General features: G+C 46.1%; 1 protein-coding gene across 1 annotated transcript in view; it reads left to right on the top strand.

Annotated features, from left to right (window-relative positions):
- Nucleotides 1-1,832: 1,832 nt before the first annotated feature.
- The window catches only part of PRPF8 (pre-mRNA processing factor 8), a 37,018-nt gene continuing 20,052 nt past the window's right edge, over nt 1,833-18,798 (top strand). Inside the window, exons 1-24 of the mRNA XM_008073370.2 lie at nt 1,833-1,935; nt 2,120-2,230; nt 2,695-2,863; nt 4,828-4,992; nt 5,077-5,295; nt 5,410-5,622; nt 6,043-6,168; nt 6,263-6,368; nt 7,561-7,751; nt 7,873-7,992; nt 8,081-8,270; nt 8,407-8,526; nt 8,636-8,770; nt 9,762-9,891; nt 10,257-10,453; nt 10,677-10,883; nt 10,987-11,150; nt 11,302-11,428; nt 11,540-11,732; nt 12,321-12,508; nt 12,665-12,903; nt 13,093-13,239; nt 13,426-13,636; nt 13,833-13,949. Of these exons, the coding sequence (XP_008071561.1) occupies nt 2,131-2,230; nt 2,695-2,863; nt 4,828-4,992; nt 5,077-5,295; nt 5,410-5,622; nt 6,043-6,168; nt 6,263-6,368; nt 7,561-7,751; nt 7,873-7,992; nt 8,081-8,270; nt 8,407-8,526; nt 8,636-8,770; nt 9,762-9,891; nt 10,257-10,453; nt 10,677-10,883; nt 10,987-11,150; nt 11,302-11,428; nt 11,540-11,732; nt 12,321-12,508; nt 12,665-12,903; nt 13,093-13,239; nt 13,426-13,636; nt 13,833-13,949 (3,774 nt within the window). The 5' untranslated portion in view covers nt 1,833-1,935; nt 2,120-2,130. The remainder of the gene's footprint in view (nt 1,936-2,119; nt 2,231-2,694; nt 2,864-4,827; nt 4,993-5,076; nt 5,296-5,409; nt 5,623-6,042; nt 6,169-6,262; nt 6,369-7,560; nt 7,752-7,872; nt 7,993-8,080; nt 8,271-8,406; nt 8,527-8,635; nt 8,771-9,761; nt 9,892-10,256; nt 10,454-10,676; nt 10,884-10,986; nt 11,151-11,301; nt 11,429-11,539; nt 11,733-12,320; nt 12,509-12,664; nt 12,904-13,092; nt 13,240-13,425; nt 13,637-13,832; nt 13,950-18,798) is intronic.

Here is an 18,798-nt window from a genome sequence, read left to right as displayed (position 1 = left end):
GAGGTTGCAGTGAGTTATGATTGCACCACTATACTTTAGTAAAACTCCTATCTTTTTTTTTTTTTTGGAGTTGGAGTCTCTCTGTCGCCCAGACTGGAGTGCAGTGGCTGCTCCGGCCACCGCAGCCTCGACCTGCTGGGCTCCGGCGATCCTTCCGCCTCAGCCTTCCAAGTAGCCGGAATTACAGGCATGCACTACCGGCTAATTTTTGATTTATTGTAGAGATGAGGTCTCGCTGCCCAGGCGGGTCTCGAACCCGCGGGCTCAGGCAATCCACTCACTTCAGCCTCCCAAAGGCGCGGGATTACAGGCTGAGCCACCGAACCCGGCTTTGTTGTTGTTGTTTTTAAGAGACAGGAGTCTTAGCCCTCTCTGGGGCTTGGCTGGCCAACCCATTGAACTGACACTCTTGAAGCCCAGGCTGACCTGAAAAATTCATATCAGTTTTGGCGCCTGAATGTGGAGCATGACGAAAGGAGGCCATCAAACTCCAAATAGTGATGCAGACGGAACCTTGCATGGAAGCTTCTTTCTACCGAGGACCTTTAGATCACCCTCCAGAGAATCCGTAGCTGCCGAGCCCATACGACGCCCATGATCAGTAGGAAGTAGTTAAACCTAAGGGCAGTTAGGGTTACTACTCCAGAGGGGGGAATTAGAGAGGAGATAGCTAGAGAAAGACTAGGCAGACAGACAGGTGAGTCCTCTGGTAAAAATGTAGCAAACTTCCCTCAGGTCCCTCAGGTTCAGAGTTGGTAGACAAGCACCCTGCAAGCCTCTCAAGCTAGAGCTTAAGTACTCACTGCTGGGATCAAAAAGCAACTAGTCAGCTCACTGTTAGGCCCCTACCTACTGCCAATTGGTCCTTAATGCTGACCAATCAGAACAGCTATAGCTCATAGTGCTAGCCAATCGACTTGGACTTAGGGCTATATAAGCACAAGGTTTTCAGCCCTCCACGGGCAACCCCTTTGGGTCCCCTCCCACTGATGGAGCTTTCCTGTCTTCTCAATAAATCCTGTTTTCTGACGACAACGACCACAATGACAGCAACAACAAAAAGTTGTGACCAGAAGCAGAGCTGCAAAGGATTGAGCAAAAGGGGTGGGAAGTCAAACAAGGATGGCAAGAGATGGATAAGCTAATCAGGTGGCAAGACGTAGGCAGAACCTGATGATTGCCAGAGAGAGAGAGAGAGAGAGAGAGAGAAGAGAGAGAGAGAGAGAGAGAGAGAGAGAGAGAGAGAGAGAGAGAGAAAGGAATGGAGAAGGAAGGGAGTTTCTCACAGCCTTTTTTTTTTTAAAAGATGTATTGGTTAATTCCTTTCTGGCTTCACAGGAAGGGTTAAATGACCTACTCGCGGGGAACTCCCATCATATCGCATTGTAAGAGGCCGAGTTTTTTTCTGCCTTCCTGCTACTCTGTGACCTCTTTTTTTCCTGCTCTGTCTCCAATCCTTGGTACATAGTGGGCACTCAAGAAATAATGGTTGAATGAATGAATGCATGACAAAGGATTGATTGCCCTGGAGCTCGCTCCCATATAAAGTCTACATTTACCAGAATAATGTATAATTTTCGCAAACTTATTAATATTCCGCAGGCCTCGGTTTTTCGGGTGCGATGCCAGGAGCTTACTAGACGCTGCAGTGTATCCGAGGCCTTAGAGACAGCCTCGGAAGCGGGGGAGGCGGGGCTTGAGACCCCGACCACACCCCCTCGCCTTCAAATCCTTTCCGCCTATGGGTCCGCCCCTTTCGGCGCAGTATGCAACTCTAATTGGTGAGCTCCCTAATCCATCTGAGCACGTCGGCGCCTATTGGATCAACTGCCGAACCCGAGTTGCGCACTTTCCGGTGTTGGGAACGCGGAGCGGACGCAGACTTGCCGCCATTGCGCTGAGGGGAAAGCGGCTGTCTGTGTGAGGGGCTGTGGGGTGCGTGGCAGGCTTTCAAGGCTGGGCTGCGGGAGGCGTGGTCGGGCCGGGTTGAGGGGCCGGGTTGGATGCACTCTTAGTGAGGCGGGATTACAGGCCAGGGGTCTTCGGACACATTCCTGCTGCGCTTCTTGTGGGCCTGGGCCTTGTTGCTCGTTAATTTTTCTCTCCTGCTGCTCCTCAGATTCTCCGGGCATGGCCGGAGTATTTCCTTACCGAGGGCCGGGCAACCCGGTGCCCGGCCCTTTAGCCCCGCTACCAGACTACATGTCGGAAGAGAAGCTGCAGGAGAAAGGTGAGAAGGAGTACGGATGCGGCGTGCGCGGGCTCGGAGGCGGGGCGGGTGTGCGCTTGCGCGCCAGCAGTTTTCACTCCCTGTCTCCTATTTTGGCAGGTCGTAGGTGTCAGCTCCGTTGTTAACCCCACTTGATTTTTTATCTAATCAAGTCGTTTTAAGCGCCTGTTAATTGCAGGGGCTGATCTAGTGGGAATACAGTAGTGAAGAAAACAGCTGCTGCCCTTACAAGGTTTACATCGCAATGGGAGAAATAGACAATAAAAAAACTTCAATACCTGTAATAATAAAGTGTCAGGAAGTAATAAATGCAATGAAGGGGAAAATAGAGTAAAAGAGTAAGGGAATTGGCATGAAATGCTTCCTGCTGGATGCTCCTCTTTCACAGGAGCTTACCTTAGGGCAAGATTCGGGAATTACTGGGGTGAGGGTGTGCAGTTCTTTAAACTGAGGTGCTTTTGTAGCTCGAAAATGGCAGCAATTGCAGGCCAAGCGCTATGCAGAAAAGCGGAAGTTTGGGTTTGTGGATGCTCAGAAGGAAGACATGCCCCCGGAGCATGTCAGGAAGATCATACGTGACCATGGAGACATGACCAACAGGAAGTTCCGCCATGACAAAAGGGTCTACTTGGGGTAAGGAGCATCCTGAAATAATTTCATCTAGACTTTGGGCCTTTTCTCTTCTCCCTGTCCCATGGGTTGCAGTCCTGAATAGATGCTCTCTCCTTTTGGAACAGGACTCTGCCTTGACAGACCCTCTTTTTTCTTTTTTGGTAGAGACAAGGTCTCATTATGTTGCCCAGGCAGGTCTCAAACTCCTGGGCAAAACAATGCTCTCAGCTCAGCCTCCCAAAGTGCTGGGATTATGATGTGACCCACCTTCCTGGCCCGACAGCCCATCTTGGTATTTATAAGAGATAGGAGAAAACCACTAGGATTCTGTGATAATTTCTACATCTTCTAGTTATGCAATCTATTGTCCTTCTCTTTCTGATCTGGGACTGGTACTTTAATTTGTCCTGTTGATGGTATTATAAGATGTCCCTAGCATTGAACAGGTTGAAACCCAGAGTGAGACATTATGTACTCTGGTAGCCTGTTACACCTCAGTGACCAGAATTCTGAGGTTTGGAGTATTTAACTCCAGAAGTGTTTCTACTCTTGTTTTTCTATGGCCTTAAATTGGGTGCGTACAGGTACAAATTCCTGTTCCATTTTGACACAAAAACACTAGCCACTTATTAAACTGGTCTAAGACAGTCATGGATATTTTGTTTATTTATTTACTTTCTCTCTTTTTTTTGAGTTGGTGTCTCATTCTGTTGCCCAGACTGGAGTGCAGTGGCAAGCTTATGGCCACTGCAGCCTTGACCTGCAGGGCTCAGGCAATCCTTCTGCCTCAGCCTTCCAAGTGGCTGGAACTACAGGCCTGTGCCACCACGCCCAGCTAATTTTTTAAGTTTATTGTACAGACAGGGTCTCACTGGGTTGCCCAGGCTGGTCTCGAATCCCTGAACTCAGGCAGTTCTCTCACCTCCGCTTCCCAAAGTGCTGGGTTTACAGGGTTGAGCCACTGTGCCCAGCTATTTTGTTTATTTCAAAAATATTTTTTTGAGGCTGGGCACAGAGGCATACATCTGTAATCCCAGCACTTTGGGAGACTGAAGTGAGAGGATTGCTTGAGTCCAGGAGTTCGAAACCTCATTTCTACAAAAAACAAAAAAGTTATCCAGTGTGGTGGCATACACCTGTAGTCCTAGCTACTCAGGAGACAGATGGAAGGATTGCTTGAGTCCAATAGTTTGAGGCTGCAGTAAGCCATGATTGTGCTATTGCATTCCAGCCTGGGTGACAGAGTGAGATCCCCCCAACTCAAAACAAATTTTTTTTTTGAGAACTGTGCTAAGAATATAGCATTGAACAGGCAGTAATGATCTCTATCTTTCTGGAGTGTATAGTCTAGTGGCATGACAGACATGAGACAACTGATTGAGGTAAAGTATGGTGACTGTTTTGTCATTCATGAGGAGGTACAAAGGGAATAGAATGTGAGACAGTTGGCTGGGCTCCATGGCTCAGCCTGTAACCCCAGCACTTTGGGAGACTGAGGCGAGTAGACTAGCTCGTACAACTTGGCAAGACCTCATCTCTACAATAAACCAAAAATTAGGTGGACTTGGTAGCATGTGCCTATAGTTCCGGCTACTTGGAAGACTGAGGTGGAAGTTTCGCTGGAGCCCAGCAGGTTGACGCTGGAGTGGCCGTGAGCGTGCCACTGTACTCTAGCCTGTGTGACGGAGTAGTGAGACTCCAACTCAAAAAAAATGCTGTTTTCTGAAGGATAATCCTTGATGTGGAGGGACTAATAACTAGTATTGTGGGTCTGTGAAATTTACACTGAAGAGTGGCACAAGGTAAAGTTGAACGGGGGAGGCAGGGTTCCTGGTCATGGAGGGCCTTTGTGCTAAGCTTTGGGGTTTGGATTCATAAGGCAGGATTTTCTGTGGAAAGTATTGTGATAACTATGTCTCTTTGTGTGTGACAGGTAGCAGATCCTTTGTCATTTCTAATAGTCTTCTCTCTTTCTAATGTGGCAGTGCCCTAAAGTACATGCCTCATGCAGTCCTCAAACTCCTAGAGAATATGCCTATGCCTTGGGAGCAGATTCGGGACGTGCCTGTGTTATACCACATCACTGGAGCCATTTCCTTCGTCAATGAAATTCCCTGGGTCATTGAGCCTGTCTACATCTCCCAGTGGGGGTGAGAAAGGATAGAATATGGTGTGTGGTGGTGGTGGTTGGGGGCAGTGGATAGAAATGGTTGTGTAACATTCTTGCCTTCCAGGTCAATGTGGATTATGATGCGTCGAGAAAAAAGAGACAGGAGGCACTTCAAGAGGATGCGTTTCCCCCCTTTTGATGATGAGGAGCCTCCTTTGGATTATGCTGACAACATCCTAGATGTTGAGCCACTGGAGGCCATTCAACTAGAGCTGGACCCTGAGGAGGATGCCCCTGTGTTGGACTGGTTCTACGACCACCAGCCACTGAGGGATAGCAGGAAGTGAGTGATGGGTGGTTATCACTTAAGTGAGAGTTCCAGAAATCCAGGAACCCTAGGAGAGCAATAAATTTGGCTAGTTGCCTGATTGATTTGGGTCCTCCTTTTTCTTCCTAGGTATGTGAATGGCTCCACTTATCAGCGCTGGCAATTCACACTGCCCATGATGTCCACTCTCTACCGCCTGGCCAATCAGCTTTTGACAGATTTGGTAGATGACAACTACTTCTATCTATTTGATTTGAAAGCCTTCTTTACCTCCAAGGCACTCAATATGGCCATTCCTGGAGGTCCCAAGTTTGAACCTCTTGTTCGGGATATCAACCTACAGTAAGTTAAAGAGAGTAGGGATTTTAGGCATTTTGGGTTGAGTAAAATGTAGTCTTGAGCCTTAAAATCCTGATGTAAGCCGGGCTCGGTGGCTCAGCCTGTAATCCCGTGCCTTGGGAGGCTGAGGTGAGCGAATTGCCTGAACCCGTGGGTTCAAGACCTGCCTGGGCAACTTGGCGAGACCTCATCTCTACAATAAATTTTTAAAAATTAGCTGGGCGTGGTAGTGCGCACCTGTAGTTCCAGCTACTTGGAGGACTGAGGCGGAAGAATCACCAGAGCCCAGCAGGTCAAGGCTGCGGTGGCTGGGAGCGGCCACTGCACTCCAGTTTGGGCGACTGAGTGAGACTCCAACTAAAAAAAAAAAAATCCTGATGTAACTTTCAAATTAGTCTGCTTGTCCTTGATTTTGTACACTAGGGATGAAGATTGGAATGAATTCAATGATATTAACAAGATCATCATCCGACAGCCTATCCGCACTGAATATAAGATTGCTTTTCCTTACTTGTATAACAATCTTCCACACCACGTCCACCTCACCTGGTAAGAGCTGGAATACAATAGTTGGAAAAAAGAGACTGGTATTTAGTTTGCATCAGGGCAGAAGAACTTTGGTTGATTCTTTCTTTTATTTTAGGTACCATACTCCTAATGTTGTGTTCATCAAAACTGAGGATCCTGATTTGCCAGCTTTCTACTTTGATCCTTTGATCAACCCCATCTCCCATAGGCACTCAGTTAAGGTGAGAGGAAGGAACACTAGAAATGAGAAACTTCCTGAAAATGGCTGAAGTGTTACTTAGCTAGAGGGAGACATGTTCTATCCTGTTAAGTGTTCCTTTTGAGCTGTAAGCTAATTTGAGAATTCAGCATTTGGTTTAAAACAGGTTATTGGTATAATCTTGGTTTCTGTGATTATTCTGGGCTTTTATGTTACTTATTTTTTTTGAGGTGGAATCTCACTCTGTCACCCAGGCTGGAGTGCAGTGGTGTACTCGCGACCACGGCAGCCTTGACCTGCTATGCTCAGGCGATCCCTCCGCCTCAGCCTTCTGAGTAGCCAGAACTATAGGTGCATACTACCATGCCTGATTAATATTTTTGTTATTGTGGAGATGAGGTCTTGCCAAGTTGCCCAGGCTGTTCTTGAATCCGTGGACTCAGGCATTCCTCTCACCTCAGCCTCCCAAAGTGCTGGGATTACAGGTTTGAGCCTCCACGCCCTCTTGGGTGCCCTGTATAGTCTATTCTGGTCTGTCTCTATTGTGTGTGTGTTTTTTAAATCTTTATAATGAGATATAGTTAACATACCATGCAAGTTACTCATTTAAAGTGTACAATTCAGTGGTTTTTAGTTTATTCTCAGAGTCGTGCAACTTTCATAAGCAATTTTAGAATATTTTCTTTCAAAAAGAAACCCTTAGCAGTTATTCTCCATTTTCCATCAACTTCCCCAGGCAACTACTAATCTTTCTGTCTTTATAGATTTGCCTATTCTGAATATTTTATATAAATGGAATCATACCCTACGTGCTCTTTTATGGCTGGCTTTTTACACTTAGCGTAATGTTTTCAGCATTCATCTATGTTTCATTGTGTCCTTAACATGACAAATCTTCCCAAGCCTAGATTTTGGAATCTGGGTGGGAAATAATTTCAGTGTTTACCTCCTGTGGTACTGGGGCTCCTTTAGGAGGCTTGGTGGCGAGCCAGTTGAGACGTGAGGAGTGATGCTTGCTTTCCTGGTTGACCTTGGCTTGTTCTCTGCTCCCTTGGACCCCTTGCACTGGCCCTTTAGTGCTGCTTTTGTCAGCCAGCCCAGTTTCCATAGTGGGAGATATAGCCACTATACTTGGCCCTGAAGAGTTTCCCTTTCATCTCAAGTCTGTACCCAGTTCAGCAGGAGCTAAACCCTTTGGGGAATTCGTCTTTCAGAGCCAGGAACCATTGCCGGATGATGATGAGGAATTTGAGCTCCCAGAATTTGTGGAGCCCTTCCTGAAGGACACACCCCTCTACACAGACAATACAGCCAATGGCATTGCCCTGCTCTGGGCCCCACGACCCTTCAACCTACGCTCTGGTCGTACCCGTCGGGCTCTGGACATACCCCTCGTCAAGAACTGGTAAGGATTCTAGAGGCTTGATAGTGGATGTATAGGAGAAAAGATTTCAACTAGGTGGGTATGCAGCCTTTATCACATGGCTGGACAAAGAGACGACCAGACTCTGGTCTTGTTTTCCCAGGTATCGGGAGCATTGTCCTGCTGGGCAGCCTGTGAAAGTGAGGGTGTCCTACCAGAAGCTGCTTAAGTACTATGTTCTGAATGCCCTGAAGCATCGGCCCCCTAAGGCCCAAAAGAAGAGGTAAGGTTCCCATGGATCCTTGCTCAGACTTCTGTTTCAGAAATCATCAATAGGCTAACTTATATTCTTCTCCTTATTCCCACCTTAGGTATCTGTTCCGCTCCTTCAAAGCTACCAAATTTTTTCAGTCCACAAAGTTGGACTGGGTAGAAGTGGGGCTACAGGTTTGCCGCCAGGGATACAACATGCTGAACCTTCTCATTCACCGTAAAAACCTCAACTACCTACACCTAGATTACAACTTCAACCTCAAGCCTGTGAAAACGCTCACCACCAAGGTACCTACATTGGACCTTAGGGGTCTCCTGGGCTTGAGGGATGGATGATTGGTTTTGCTCTGGCCCCTAGTCAAGGCATACATCTAGTTGGAACCATACTAATGAATGTTCTTTCTGTTCTTTGCATCTTCTCCAGGAAAGAAAGAAATCTCGTTTTGGGAATGCTTTCCATCTGTGTCGGGAAGTTCTGCGTTTGACAAAGCTTGTGGTGGATAGTCATGTGCAGTATCGATTGGGCAATGTGGATGCCTTCCAGGTGAGGCTAGGTATTCCTGACCCCTGCCTGGGTGGGGAGGCTGATTGAAGCCTGTGCTAACCAAGGAGCTGGCTCAAGGTCCAAATCTGATGGGGCAATTGTGTTGCAGCTGGCAGATGGATTGCAGTATATATTTGCCCACGTAGGGCAGCTGACTGGCATGTATCGATACAAATACAAGTTGATGCGACAGATTCGCATGTGTAAAGACCTGAAGCATCTCATCTATTATCGCTTCAATACGGTGAGACCCCATTCTTACTGACTTACTTTCTCAGATCTTTATTCATTTTTGCATGTAGTCGGGGCTCTTTCCAGAGATCTATTTAGAGAGATACTCAGTGTGTCCTTATTGCTCTTGCCTTGTGAATATCAACACTTCCCCTAAAAACCTACCTGTAAGTCCACATAGGGAATATCAGTTCCTAGTTTTTGCCTTAAAGTTTCTCATTTACTTCCTTGTTTAATATAATTTATTTATTTATTTTATCTGGGGTCTCACTTTGTCACCCAGGCTAGAATGCAGTGGCGTGATCAGAGTTCACTGCAGCTTTGACCTGCTGGGCTCAAGCAACCCTTCTGCCTCAGCCTCCCAAGTAACTGAGACTACAGGTATACAACACCATGCCCAGCCAATTTTTCTTTAAAATTTTTCATAGAGATGAGGCCTCATTACGTTGCCTAGGCTGATCTTGAACTCCTAGTTTCGAGTGTTGGCACAGATCCACTGTGCCTGGCCTCTGCCTTGTTTTAAACATTGAGATCCCAGAGTTTTTCCTTTTCTTTTTCTTTCTTTCTTTCTTTTTTTTTTTTTTTTTTAATTTTTTAGTTTTTGAGACAGGGTCTCACTATTACCCAGACTGGAGTGCAGTAGCACAATTGCATTTCATTGCAGCCTAGACCTCCTAGACTCAGTGATCCTCCTGTCTTAGTCCCCTGAGTAGCTGAGACTATAGGTGTACACCACCACACCCAGCTAATTTTTTTGATATTTTGTAGAGATGAGGTCTTACTATGTTGCCTAGGCTGATTTTGAACATCTGGACTCAAGCAATCCTCCTGCCTCAGCCTCCCAAAGTGTGGGATTACAGGTGTGAGCCACTGCATCTGGCCAGTTTTTCCTTTTTTTTCCCCTCTACTGCCATACATATGCTCCTCCTGTTCCACCTCCGCCCAGTTTTCTTTGTATAAATGAATCACTAATTTGTGTTCTTAACTTCTGCTTGGGATCATAGGGCCCTGTAGGGAAGGGCCCTGGCTGTGGCTTCTGGGCTGCTGGTTGGCGAGTCTGGCTGTTTTTCATGCGTGGTATTACCCCTTTGTTGGAGCGATGGCTGGGCAACCTCCTGGCTCGGCAGTTTGAAGGTGAGTGGTTTTCTCTGTATCCAGTTTTTCCTGTTCTTATTTCAAGAGTAGATCATGTGTATATGTCTTTGTATGAGAACCCCTTCCTGTTCTGGGTCCCATTTTCAAATGAGTCTGACCTAATATCCTATTTTATGGATTTTTTTCTATGGCTTTGAGAGGTGATCATGTATTTGTTGGAGTAGAAATTCCTCAGAAGCATGGTTGTGAATATTTGAGGGAGCTTATCTTTTTGCATGTTCTAGGCACATAGATGTTTTGTTGATACTTATGAAATCATTGTAACCATAATTAGGGGTGTGAAGGTAGAGACCCTTGTTAAGAATAAGGAATCTTTTAATCACTTTGAGTCATTTTACTTCTAGGCCGACACTCAAAGGGGGTGGCAAAGACAGTAACAAAGCAGCGAGTGGAATCACATTTTGATCTTGAGCTTCGGGCAGCTGTGATGCATGACATTCTGGACATGATGCCTGAGGGGATCAAACAAAACAAGGCCCGGACAATCCTGCAGCACCTCAGTGAAGCCTGGCGTTGCTGGAAAGCGAATATTCCTTGGAAGGTTCGTGTCTCCCCAGCTCCAAGGAGGGATGAACATCTATCTTATGTGGGTTAGGATTACCATTCCAGACTTATGAGGGGGCTATCTGGCTTAAAACAAAAAAAAGATGGTGCTCTCTGTGTTGCCCAGGCTGGCCTTGAACTTCTGGGATCAAGCAGTCCTAATTTCAGCCTCCTAAATAGCTGAGGCTACCCTGGCTTGATTGTGCCTTTTGTACTTTCAGGTCCCTGGGCTACCGACGCCAATAGAGAATATGATCCTTCGATATGTGAAGGCCAAGGCTGACTGGTGGACCAACACTGCCCACTATAACCGAGAACGGATTCGTCGTGGGGCCACTGTAGACAAGACTGTTTGCAAGAAGAACTTGGGCCGCCTCACCCGGCTCTATCTAAAGGCAGAACAGGAGCGGCAGCACAACTACCTGAAGGTTGGGCAGAGTTGGTGGGAGAGAGGACTGCAGAACTAGGACTGTGCCTTGTCCTGGGGGGATTGGGCTATAGCGGGAAGCTAATTTCATGTCTGCTTTGCAGGATGGGCCTTATATCACAGCAGAGGAAGCAGTGGCAGTGTATACCACCACTGTGCATTGGTTGGAAAGCCGCAGATTCTCGCCCATCCCATTTCCCCCACTCTCCTACAAGCATGACACCAAGTTGCTCATCTTGGCCTTGGAGCGGCTCAAGGAAGCTTACAGGTAAGGAGTAGGGTAGATAGGTTCCTGCTGGGAAGGTGATGGGGAGGGAATGGCATCATAATCAAAGTCCAAAGAAAGAAAGTTTAGCCCCATCCCTTCTGGGTTTGCTTCCTCTTGGTTTTCTCATTTACTTTTTCTGTTGCTTTGTCAGTGTGAAGTCTCGGCTAAACCAATCTCAGAGGGAGGAGCTAGGTCTGATTGAGCAAGCTTATGACAACCCCCACGAGGCATTGTCCCGCATCAAACGTCATCTTCTCACACAGAGAGCCTTTAAGGAAGTGAGTTAGATGTCCCCCACATTTTAGTTTTTCTTCATTCTTGACAGCCAAGGTAGTAGATTGCCTCAGGTGATTGGTGGATTGGTGTGAGCCAGCTTCCTTGTCCCACAGGTGGGTATTGAATTCATGGATCTCTATAGCCACCTAGTGCCAGTGTATGATGTGGAGCCACTGGAGAAGATAACTGATGCCTACCTGGATCAGTACCTGTGGTATGAAGCTGACAAGCGCCGCCTTTTCCCACCCTGGATCAAGCCTGCTGACACAGAACCACCTCCACTGCTTGTTTACAAGTGGTGCCAAGGTAGAACTTTTCTGGAATTGCCCTTTGAGCATCAGGGGATGAATTGATTTCTGTGTCAAAATTCTCATATGGGCAGCATGATTGGTTTACTCTTGATGTGTGGTAATAAAAAGATAGTGTTGGTGTTAAACTGAGTAAGGCTGACACTCAAAGCAATCCAGATGAATGAATTGAGTGATAGTAGGATTGGGTTATGAAATGTGATGATAGTTACTAGTCCTGAAAGGGAACTTCTTTTTTTTTTTTTTTTTTTTGAGTTGGAGTCTTACTCTCACCTAGGCTGAAGTGTAGTGGTACGCTCATGGCCACTGCAGCCTTGACCTGCTGGGCTCAGTCGATCCTTCCACTTCAGCCTTCCAAGTAGCTGGAACCACAGGCATGCGCTACCACACCCAACTGATTTTTTTTAAATTTTATTTATTGTAGAGTCAAGGTCTCTCCAAGTTGCCCAAGTTTGTCTCAAACCCATGAGCTCAGGCAATCCTTTCGCCTCAACTGCCCAAAGTGCTGGGATTACAGGCTTGAGCAACCACACCCGGCCTGAAAGGGAATTTCTAACTGCTGGTGACCTGTCTTGCTACTCTGCAGGCATCAATAATCTGCAGGATGTGTGGGAGACAAGTGAGGGCGAGTGCAATGTTATGTTGGAATCACGCTTTGAGAAGATGTATGAAAAGATCGACTTGACCTTGCTTAATAGGCTGCTGCGACTCATTGTGGACCATAACATAGCTGACTACATGACAGCCAAGAACAATGTTGTTATCAACTATAAGGTGTGTCTTGAGAAACTGTAATGAGAAATTGTGTGTGGAGAGGTTGTCTGGCCCACTAAGTCAAGATTTGTGAAGAGGAAAACAGCAAACGGCAGACCTTGGAGAATCCTGGGACATGGGTATGGATTGTTAAGAGTTGTAACCTTTTCTTTCTAGGACATGAATCATACGAATTCATACGGGATTATCAGAGGCCTGCAGTTTGCCTCATTCATCGTGCAGTACTATGGCCTGGTTATGGATTTGCTTGTATTGGGATTGCACCGGGCCAGTGAGATGGCTGGGCCCCCTCAGATGCCAAATGACTTTCTCAGTTTCCAGGACATAGCCACTGAGGCTGCCCACCCCATTCGTCTCTTCTGCAGATACATTGATCGCATCCATATTTTTTTCAGGTGAGGGCATTGAGGTATATACTCGGCTGCTAAAAGCAATTGTTATACCTTAGTTAGCTTACTATTGGGTTGGGGCTTTAAAATGGAATGAAGTCGGGATGGGGTGGGGTGGGTCTCCATCCATGGAGCTGGAGGACTCAGGGGATCCCAGTGTATTTGGGCCTCAGCAATAATCCTTGTCTGATGTAGGTTCACAGCAGATGAGGCTCGAGACCTGATCCAGCGTTACCTGACAGAGCACCCTGACCCCAACAATGAAAACATTGTTGGCTATAATAACAAGAAATGCTGGCCCCGAGATGCCCGCATGCGCCTCATGAAGCATGATGTCAACTTGTGAGTCTAAGATGGGGCTGTGGGAGCTAGAAGGACATCAAATGGGGGACACAGACATCAATTGGGCATTTATGAGGTTGTATCCCGGGTGGAAGAAATGTAGCTGTGTCAGGATATCATCAGTCTGGCCTTTGATGGGAAGTTCCTTCCAGGAGACTAATGTGACTATATGTTCTCTGTGGGCAGAGGTCGAGCAGTGTTCTGGGACATCAAGAACCGTCTGCCACGGTCAGTGACTACAGTTCAGTGGGAGAACAGCTTCGTGTCTGTGTACAGTAAGGACAATCCCAACCTGCTGTTTAACATGTGTGGCTTTGAGTGCCGCATCCTGCCTAAATGTCGTACCAGCTATGAGGAGTTCACACACAAGGATGGAGTCTGGAACCTACAGAATGAGGTACAGCTTGGGAAGGGGGCTAGGAGTAACATTACCACTCCTGTACCTCCAGAGTAAATGGAGGTGAGGAAAACAGACATACCTTTTCATTGTCAGTTATTTGAGTCTCGTTGGATGTGGAAGGCTTAGTGGTCGGAGTTGGCCCTTGCTCCTGTGGCAGTTCCTGAGAAAAGTTAACCTTGACTTTGTGATTTAGGTTACAAAGGAGCGAACAGCTCAGTGTTTCCTACGTGTGGATGATGAGTCAATGCAGCGCTTCCACAACCGCGTGCGTCAAATTCTGATGGCCTCTGGCTCCACCACCTTCACCAAGGTATATAAGGCCCTCAGCCCTAGCTTCCCTCATGTGCTCTGCTCTTCTCACATCCCTTTCAATTCTTCCCCTGGTTTGCTCTCCTTTCCTGACTTTGCTTAGTGGACCAGTTTCTATGCTTTGTGGGATAGCAGCTTAGAGTGTCAGGTCAATTTACAGTTATTTTCTTCTGCATCCTGTCTCTGTGGAATTGTGATGACTCTAAATGAAAGCAAGAATAAAAATTGGGCCAGGTGTGGTGGCTCAAGCCTGTAATCCTGCACTTTGGGAAGCCAAGGTGAGACGATTGCCTGAGCCCAAGGGTTCAAGACCAGCCTGGGCAACATGGTGCGACCTTGTCTCTACAATAAGTCAAAAAAGTAGCTAGGCATGGTAGCATGCGCCTGTAGTTCCAGCTAGTTGGAAGACTGAGGTGGAAGGATTGCTTGAGCCAGAAGGATTGCCTGAGCCCAGCAGGTCGAGGCTGCGGTGGCTGTGAGATTGCCACTGCATTCCAGTCTGGGCGACAGAGTAAGACTCCGACTCAAAAAAAATAAATAAATAAAAATAAAATAATTTTAAAAAGAATAAAAATTGGATTTTTTTTTTCAAGTCAGAGTCTCGCTCTACTGCCCTGACTGGAGAAGAGTAGCATGATCACAGCTCATTATTATTTGTCATGGCTAAAACTGTTGGGCTCAAGCAATCCTTCCCCATAGCTTCCTGAATAACTGGAATTACAGATGTGTGCCACCATGCCTGGCTAATCTTCAATTTTTTTTTTTGTAGAGATGAAGTCTCACTATTGCCCAAGCTGGTCTTGAACACCTGGGTTCAAGCTGTCCCCCCCTCAGCTTCCCAGAGTACTGGGATTACAGATGTGGGCCACTACACCCAGCCCAAAGGTTGAATTCTTTAATTTGGAAAAAAAGAGGAAAGCATTTTTTCATTTTCTCATATTTTTGCAAGTTTTAAAAAGTTACCTCACCTGGTTTCCCTTATAATAACTCTTGACTATAACATTTTTCTTTTACTCTGACCTTTTTATCTCTTTAAATGTGAAGCATATACATGCGCCAAATGTTTTCTGTTTTTTAGTAAGGCTTCTGTTAAGGGTACATCATTCTATTATCTTAATATTTCTTTTTTTTTAGTTGAAGTTTCACTCTGTTGCCCAGGCTGGAGTGTGGTGGCACACTCATGGCCACTACAGCCTCAATCTGCTGGGCTCAGTGATCCCACCTCAGCCAGAGGCAGGAGGAACTACAAGCACGTGCCACCATGCCCAGTGAATTTTTTGATTTATTGTAAAGATGAGGTCTCGCCAAGTTGCTCAGGCTGGTCTTGAACCTGTGGGCTCAGGCAGTTCTTTCACCTCAGCTTCCCAAAGTACTGGGATTATGCTTCCCAAAATGTTGAGATTATAGGCATTGAGCCTTCATGCCCGGCTTAATATTTCTTACCTAAAATCCCTCATACATTTTTTTGGAGTGTAGTGCAAGGAAAAAGTTTGAATTTTTTTAGGTGGGTTCCCCCTCCAAGAGTCAGACAATAGGAATTATGTAATTCATGTTAGCATTTGTCGGTAGCTACTGTGTTCTAGACATTATGCATACACCAGATGTAGGATAGAATCCCTGCCCTCTGAGTTCACTATCTAGTTAGAGAAATAGATACATAGAGAACTGTAATACATAGTATTTATAGAGCTATTGTATTACATTACAGATTGAATATCCCTTAACTGAAATTCTTTGGATTTCAGATTGTTTTTCAGGTTTGGGGCTATTTCCATTATATTAACTGCTTTAGCATCCCTAACCCAAAATCCTTCAATGAGCACTTCCTTTGAGTATCAAGTTGGTACTCAAAAGGTTTGACTTTTGGAGCATTTTGGATTTTGGGTTTTCAGGTTAGGGATCCACAGTCTGTATTTAGGAGTCTGTGAGAACACTAGAGTTGATGACTCCTTCAGCCCAGTCTGGGAGAGGAAGAGGAAAGTCTTCGTGAAAGAAGGAGCATATGATGAGGCAGGTAAGGAAGGGCATTCCTTTACCAAGAGATGTTGAGATGGAACTAGCATGGTATATATAGGATTATAAAAGTTCAGACTTTACTGGAGTAAATTATGGAATTGGAAATATTAGGAGATGAGGAGGACATTGCATGCCTCATTAGGAATTATGTAAGGGTCTTGCTTGGAGTGACTTTGTCAGATTTCTGTGTTAGGTGGTTCACTCTTGCATCTGTGAAGATGGAGTTAAAAGGGTTGAATGGGAAACCAGGTTTGGGGATCACTGCAGTAATCCAGGTAAAAATGATGAGAGCAGTGAAAGTAGAGAAAAGAAGAAGGGAACAGACTTGATAAGTAGTTAGCAGGTAAAATTTGTATTGGGATGTTGGGGGAAAGAGAGAAGTAAAAGATGATGTTTAGATTTGGTCTTGGGTGATTGGGTGGTTGTTGGTACCACCAACTGGAAGGCTTTAGGAAAAAGACGAGGTTTAGGAGGGAAGATAAATGAGTTTAGTTTAAAATGTATAAAGTGTGACATTCCTAAGAATATTCAGATGGAGGGGGTCCTGCCAGAATTTATTTTTATCATATTTCTTTAATCCCAAGATACATATATGTACATGTATCACACAGACACACACATACATCAATATATATTCCCCTTCTTAGTTGTGCCTCTTAAATTGATGATCTCTTAAATGTGACGAAAAACAGTATGTGAGTTTGAAGCTCTAGGGAGAGGAACAAAATGAGAAAATAAGAGCAGTGAAGGATAATTTAGAGGTTCCTAGGATGTCCAAGTAACAATCTGAAGTTTGGAGAAGAGGACTGGGTTGAAGATATAGATTTAGGCATGTCAGCTTAAAGGATGAAAACTCAAGAGTGAGCAAAATCCCCCAGAAAATGTAGTTAGAAAAGCAGAGGAAGCAATTTTGAACTGTGGGGAACGCCAAGAATCAGTGTGGCCAGAACTGGCGGGAGAGTGCTGGGTCCTGGGAGCAAGCAAGGCTGCCAGGACAAGTGCTTAACAGTGTTAGTAGCCTAAGAGCATTTCAGTTAGATAAGGACTGAAAAGTATCCATTGGATCTGGCAGTTAGGACGTCATTAGTGACCTTAGCAAGAGCTGTTACAGAAATAGTGGGGATGGAAGCCAGATGGCAGTGAGTGGGGCTTTTTGGGAAGCAAGTGAGTGGAGACAGCGAGGACAGGCCATTTGCCAGAGGAGGAGTAAGAGGAGGAAGGGCAGTAAATGCCACCTAGAGGGAGCTGTAAGTCAAGGCAAATGTTTTTGAGTGGGCGTGACTTGAGTACGTTTAAGAAGAAGCCTAGGCGGGCTCGGTGGCTCAGCCTGTAATCCCATACCTTTGGGAGACTGAGGTGAGTGGATTGCCTGAGCCCACGGGTTCGAGACCCGCCTGGGCAGCAAGACCTCATCTCTACAATAAATCAAAAAATCAGCTGGGCGTGATAGTGCATGCCTGTCATTCCGGCTACTCGGAAGGCTGAGGCAGAAGGATCGCCGGAGCCCAGCAGGTCGAGGCTGCGGTGGCCGGGAGCGGCCACACTGCACTCCAGTCTGGGCGACCGAGTGAGACTCCAGCTGAAAAAAAAAATAAGAAGAAGAAGCCTGTTGCAGTTCAGAGTACAACAGATAAGTGTGGTACATGATCAGCAGAGTTAAAGAGTTTACTAGGGATAAAGGGCAAACAGAGGGAGAAATCCTCTGAGGGAGAGATCCTCTGAACCTAACGGGAAAGAGGTCTGGAGATATGATGTGAATATAAGTGAAATTAGTGGGAAATTATAACAGCATCTTGAATTTTCCAGCTTTGCTCAGGCTGAGGTGAAGGGCAAGGGATGTGCATAGTGAACTTGAAGACAGGGATGGGGTATGATAACAGTTGTTGAAAATGAGAGGGATTGGCAGGTACACTCAGGGCCTAGTTGTGTTTTTGAGAAAATGAAGACAACTGTAACTGAGCATTTGTTCTTCCCAGAACATTCACCTACTCATTATCAGGAATGGAGAAAGCAGATAGATTATAGTGGTAATTTAGGAAGGGGATTGATTTTGTTAGAAGGCTGTTGTGGAGTGTTAAGGGATTGGGTATAAATTAATTTTAGGGTACTGGAACCCATTCTGTTGCAGTTAACAGAGCTTTATCCTTGGAGGAGACAGAATATGAATTTTCAAAAAGTCCAGTATTCCTTTAAGTATTACAGAAATTTCTGGGGATGAGGAGAGGCAGGAAAGAAAAGAGTATTTATTGAAGTCTACATGTACTTGACATCATGGTAAGAACTTCATATATATTATGCCTTCAAGTCTTTTTTTTTTTTTTTGAGTTGTAGTCTCATTCTGTTGCCCAGACTGGAGTGCAGTGACCGCTCCCGGTCACTGCAGCCTCAACCCACTGGGCTCCGGTGATCCTTTCGCCTCAGCCTTCCGAGTAGCCAGAATTACAGGCTCGCGCTACCATGCCTGGCTGATTTTTTGATTTATTGTAGAGATGAGGTCTCGCCAAGTTGCCCAGGCGGGTCTCGAACCCATGGGCTCGGGCAGTCCACTCACCTCAGCCTCCCATAGCGCGAGATTACAGACTGAGCCACCAAGCCCGGCTTGAAGTCTTAATAAAGTAAATAAATTGGCCAGGCGCAGTGGCTCATGCCTATAATCTCAGCACTTTGGGAGGCGGAGGTGGAAGGATTGCCTGAGCCCACAGGTTTTTTTTTTTGTTGTTGTTTTTTGAGTTGGAGTCTCACTCTGTCGCCCAGACTGGAATGCAGTGGCCGCTCCCAGCCGCTGCAGCCTCGACCTGTTGGGCTCCGGCGATCCTTCCGCCTCAGCCTTCCAA

The sequence above is a fragment of the Carlito syrichta genome, unplaced genomic scaffold (assembly GCF_000164805.1).
Source record: "Carlito syrichta isolate Samal-C Ts95f unplaced genomic scaffold, Tarsius_syrichta-2.0.1 Scaffold315828, whole genome shotgun sequence".
NCBI lineage: Eukaryota > Metazoa > Chordata > Mammalia > Primates > Tarsiidae > Carlito > Carlito syrichta.
The sequence above is the reverse complement of the archived record's forward strand: the minus strand, read 5'-3'. Positions and strand labels throughout refer to the sequence as shown.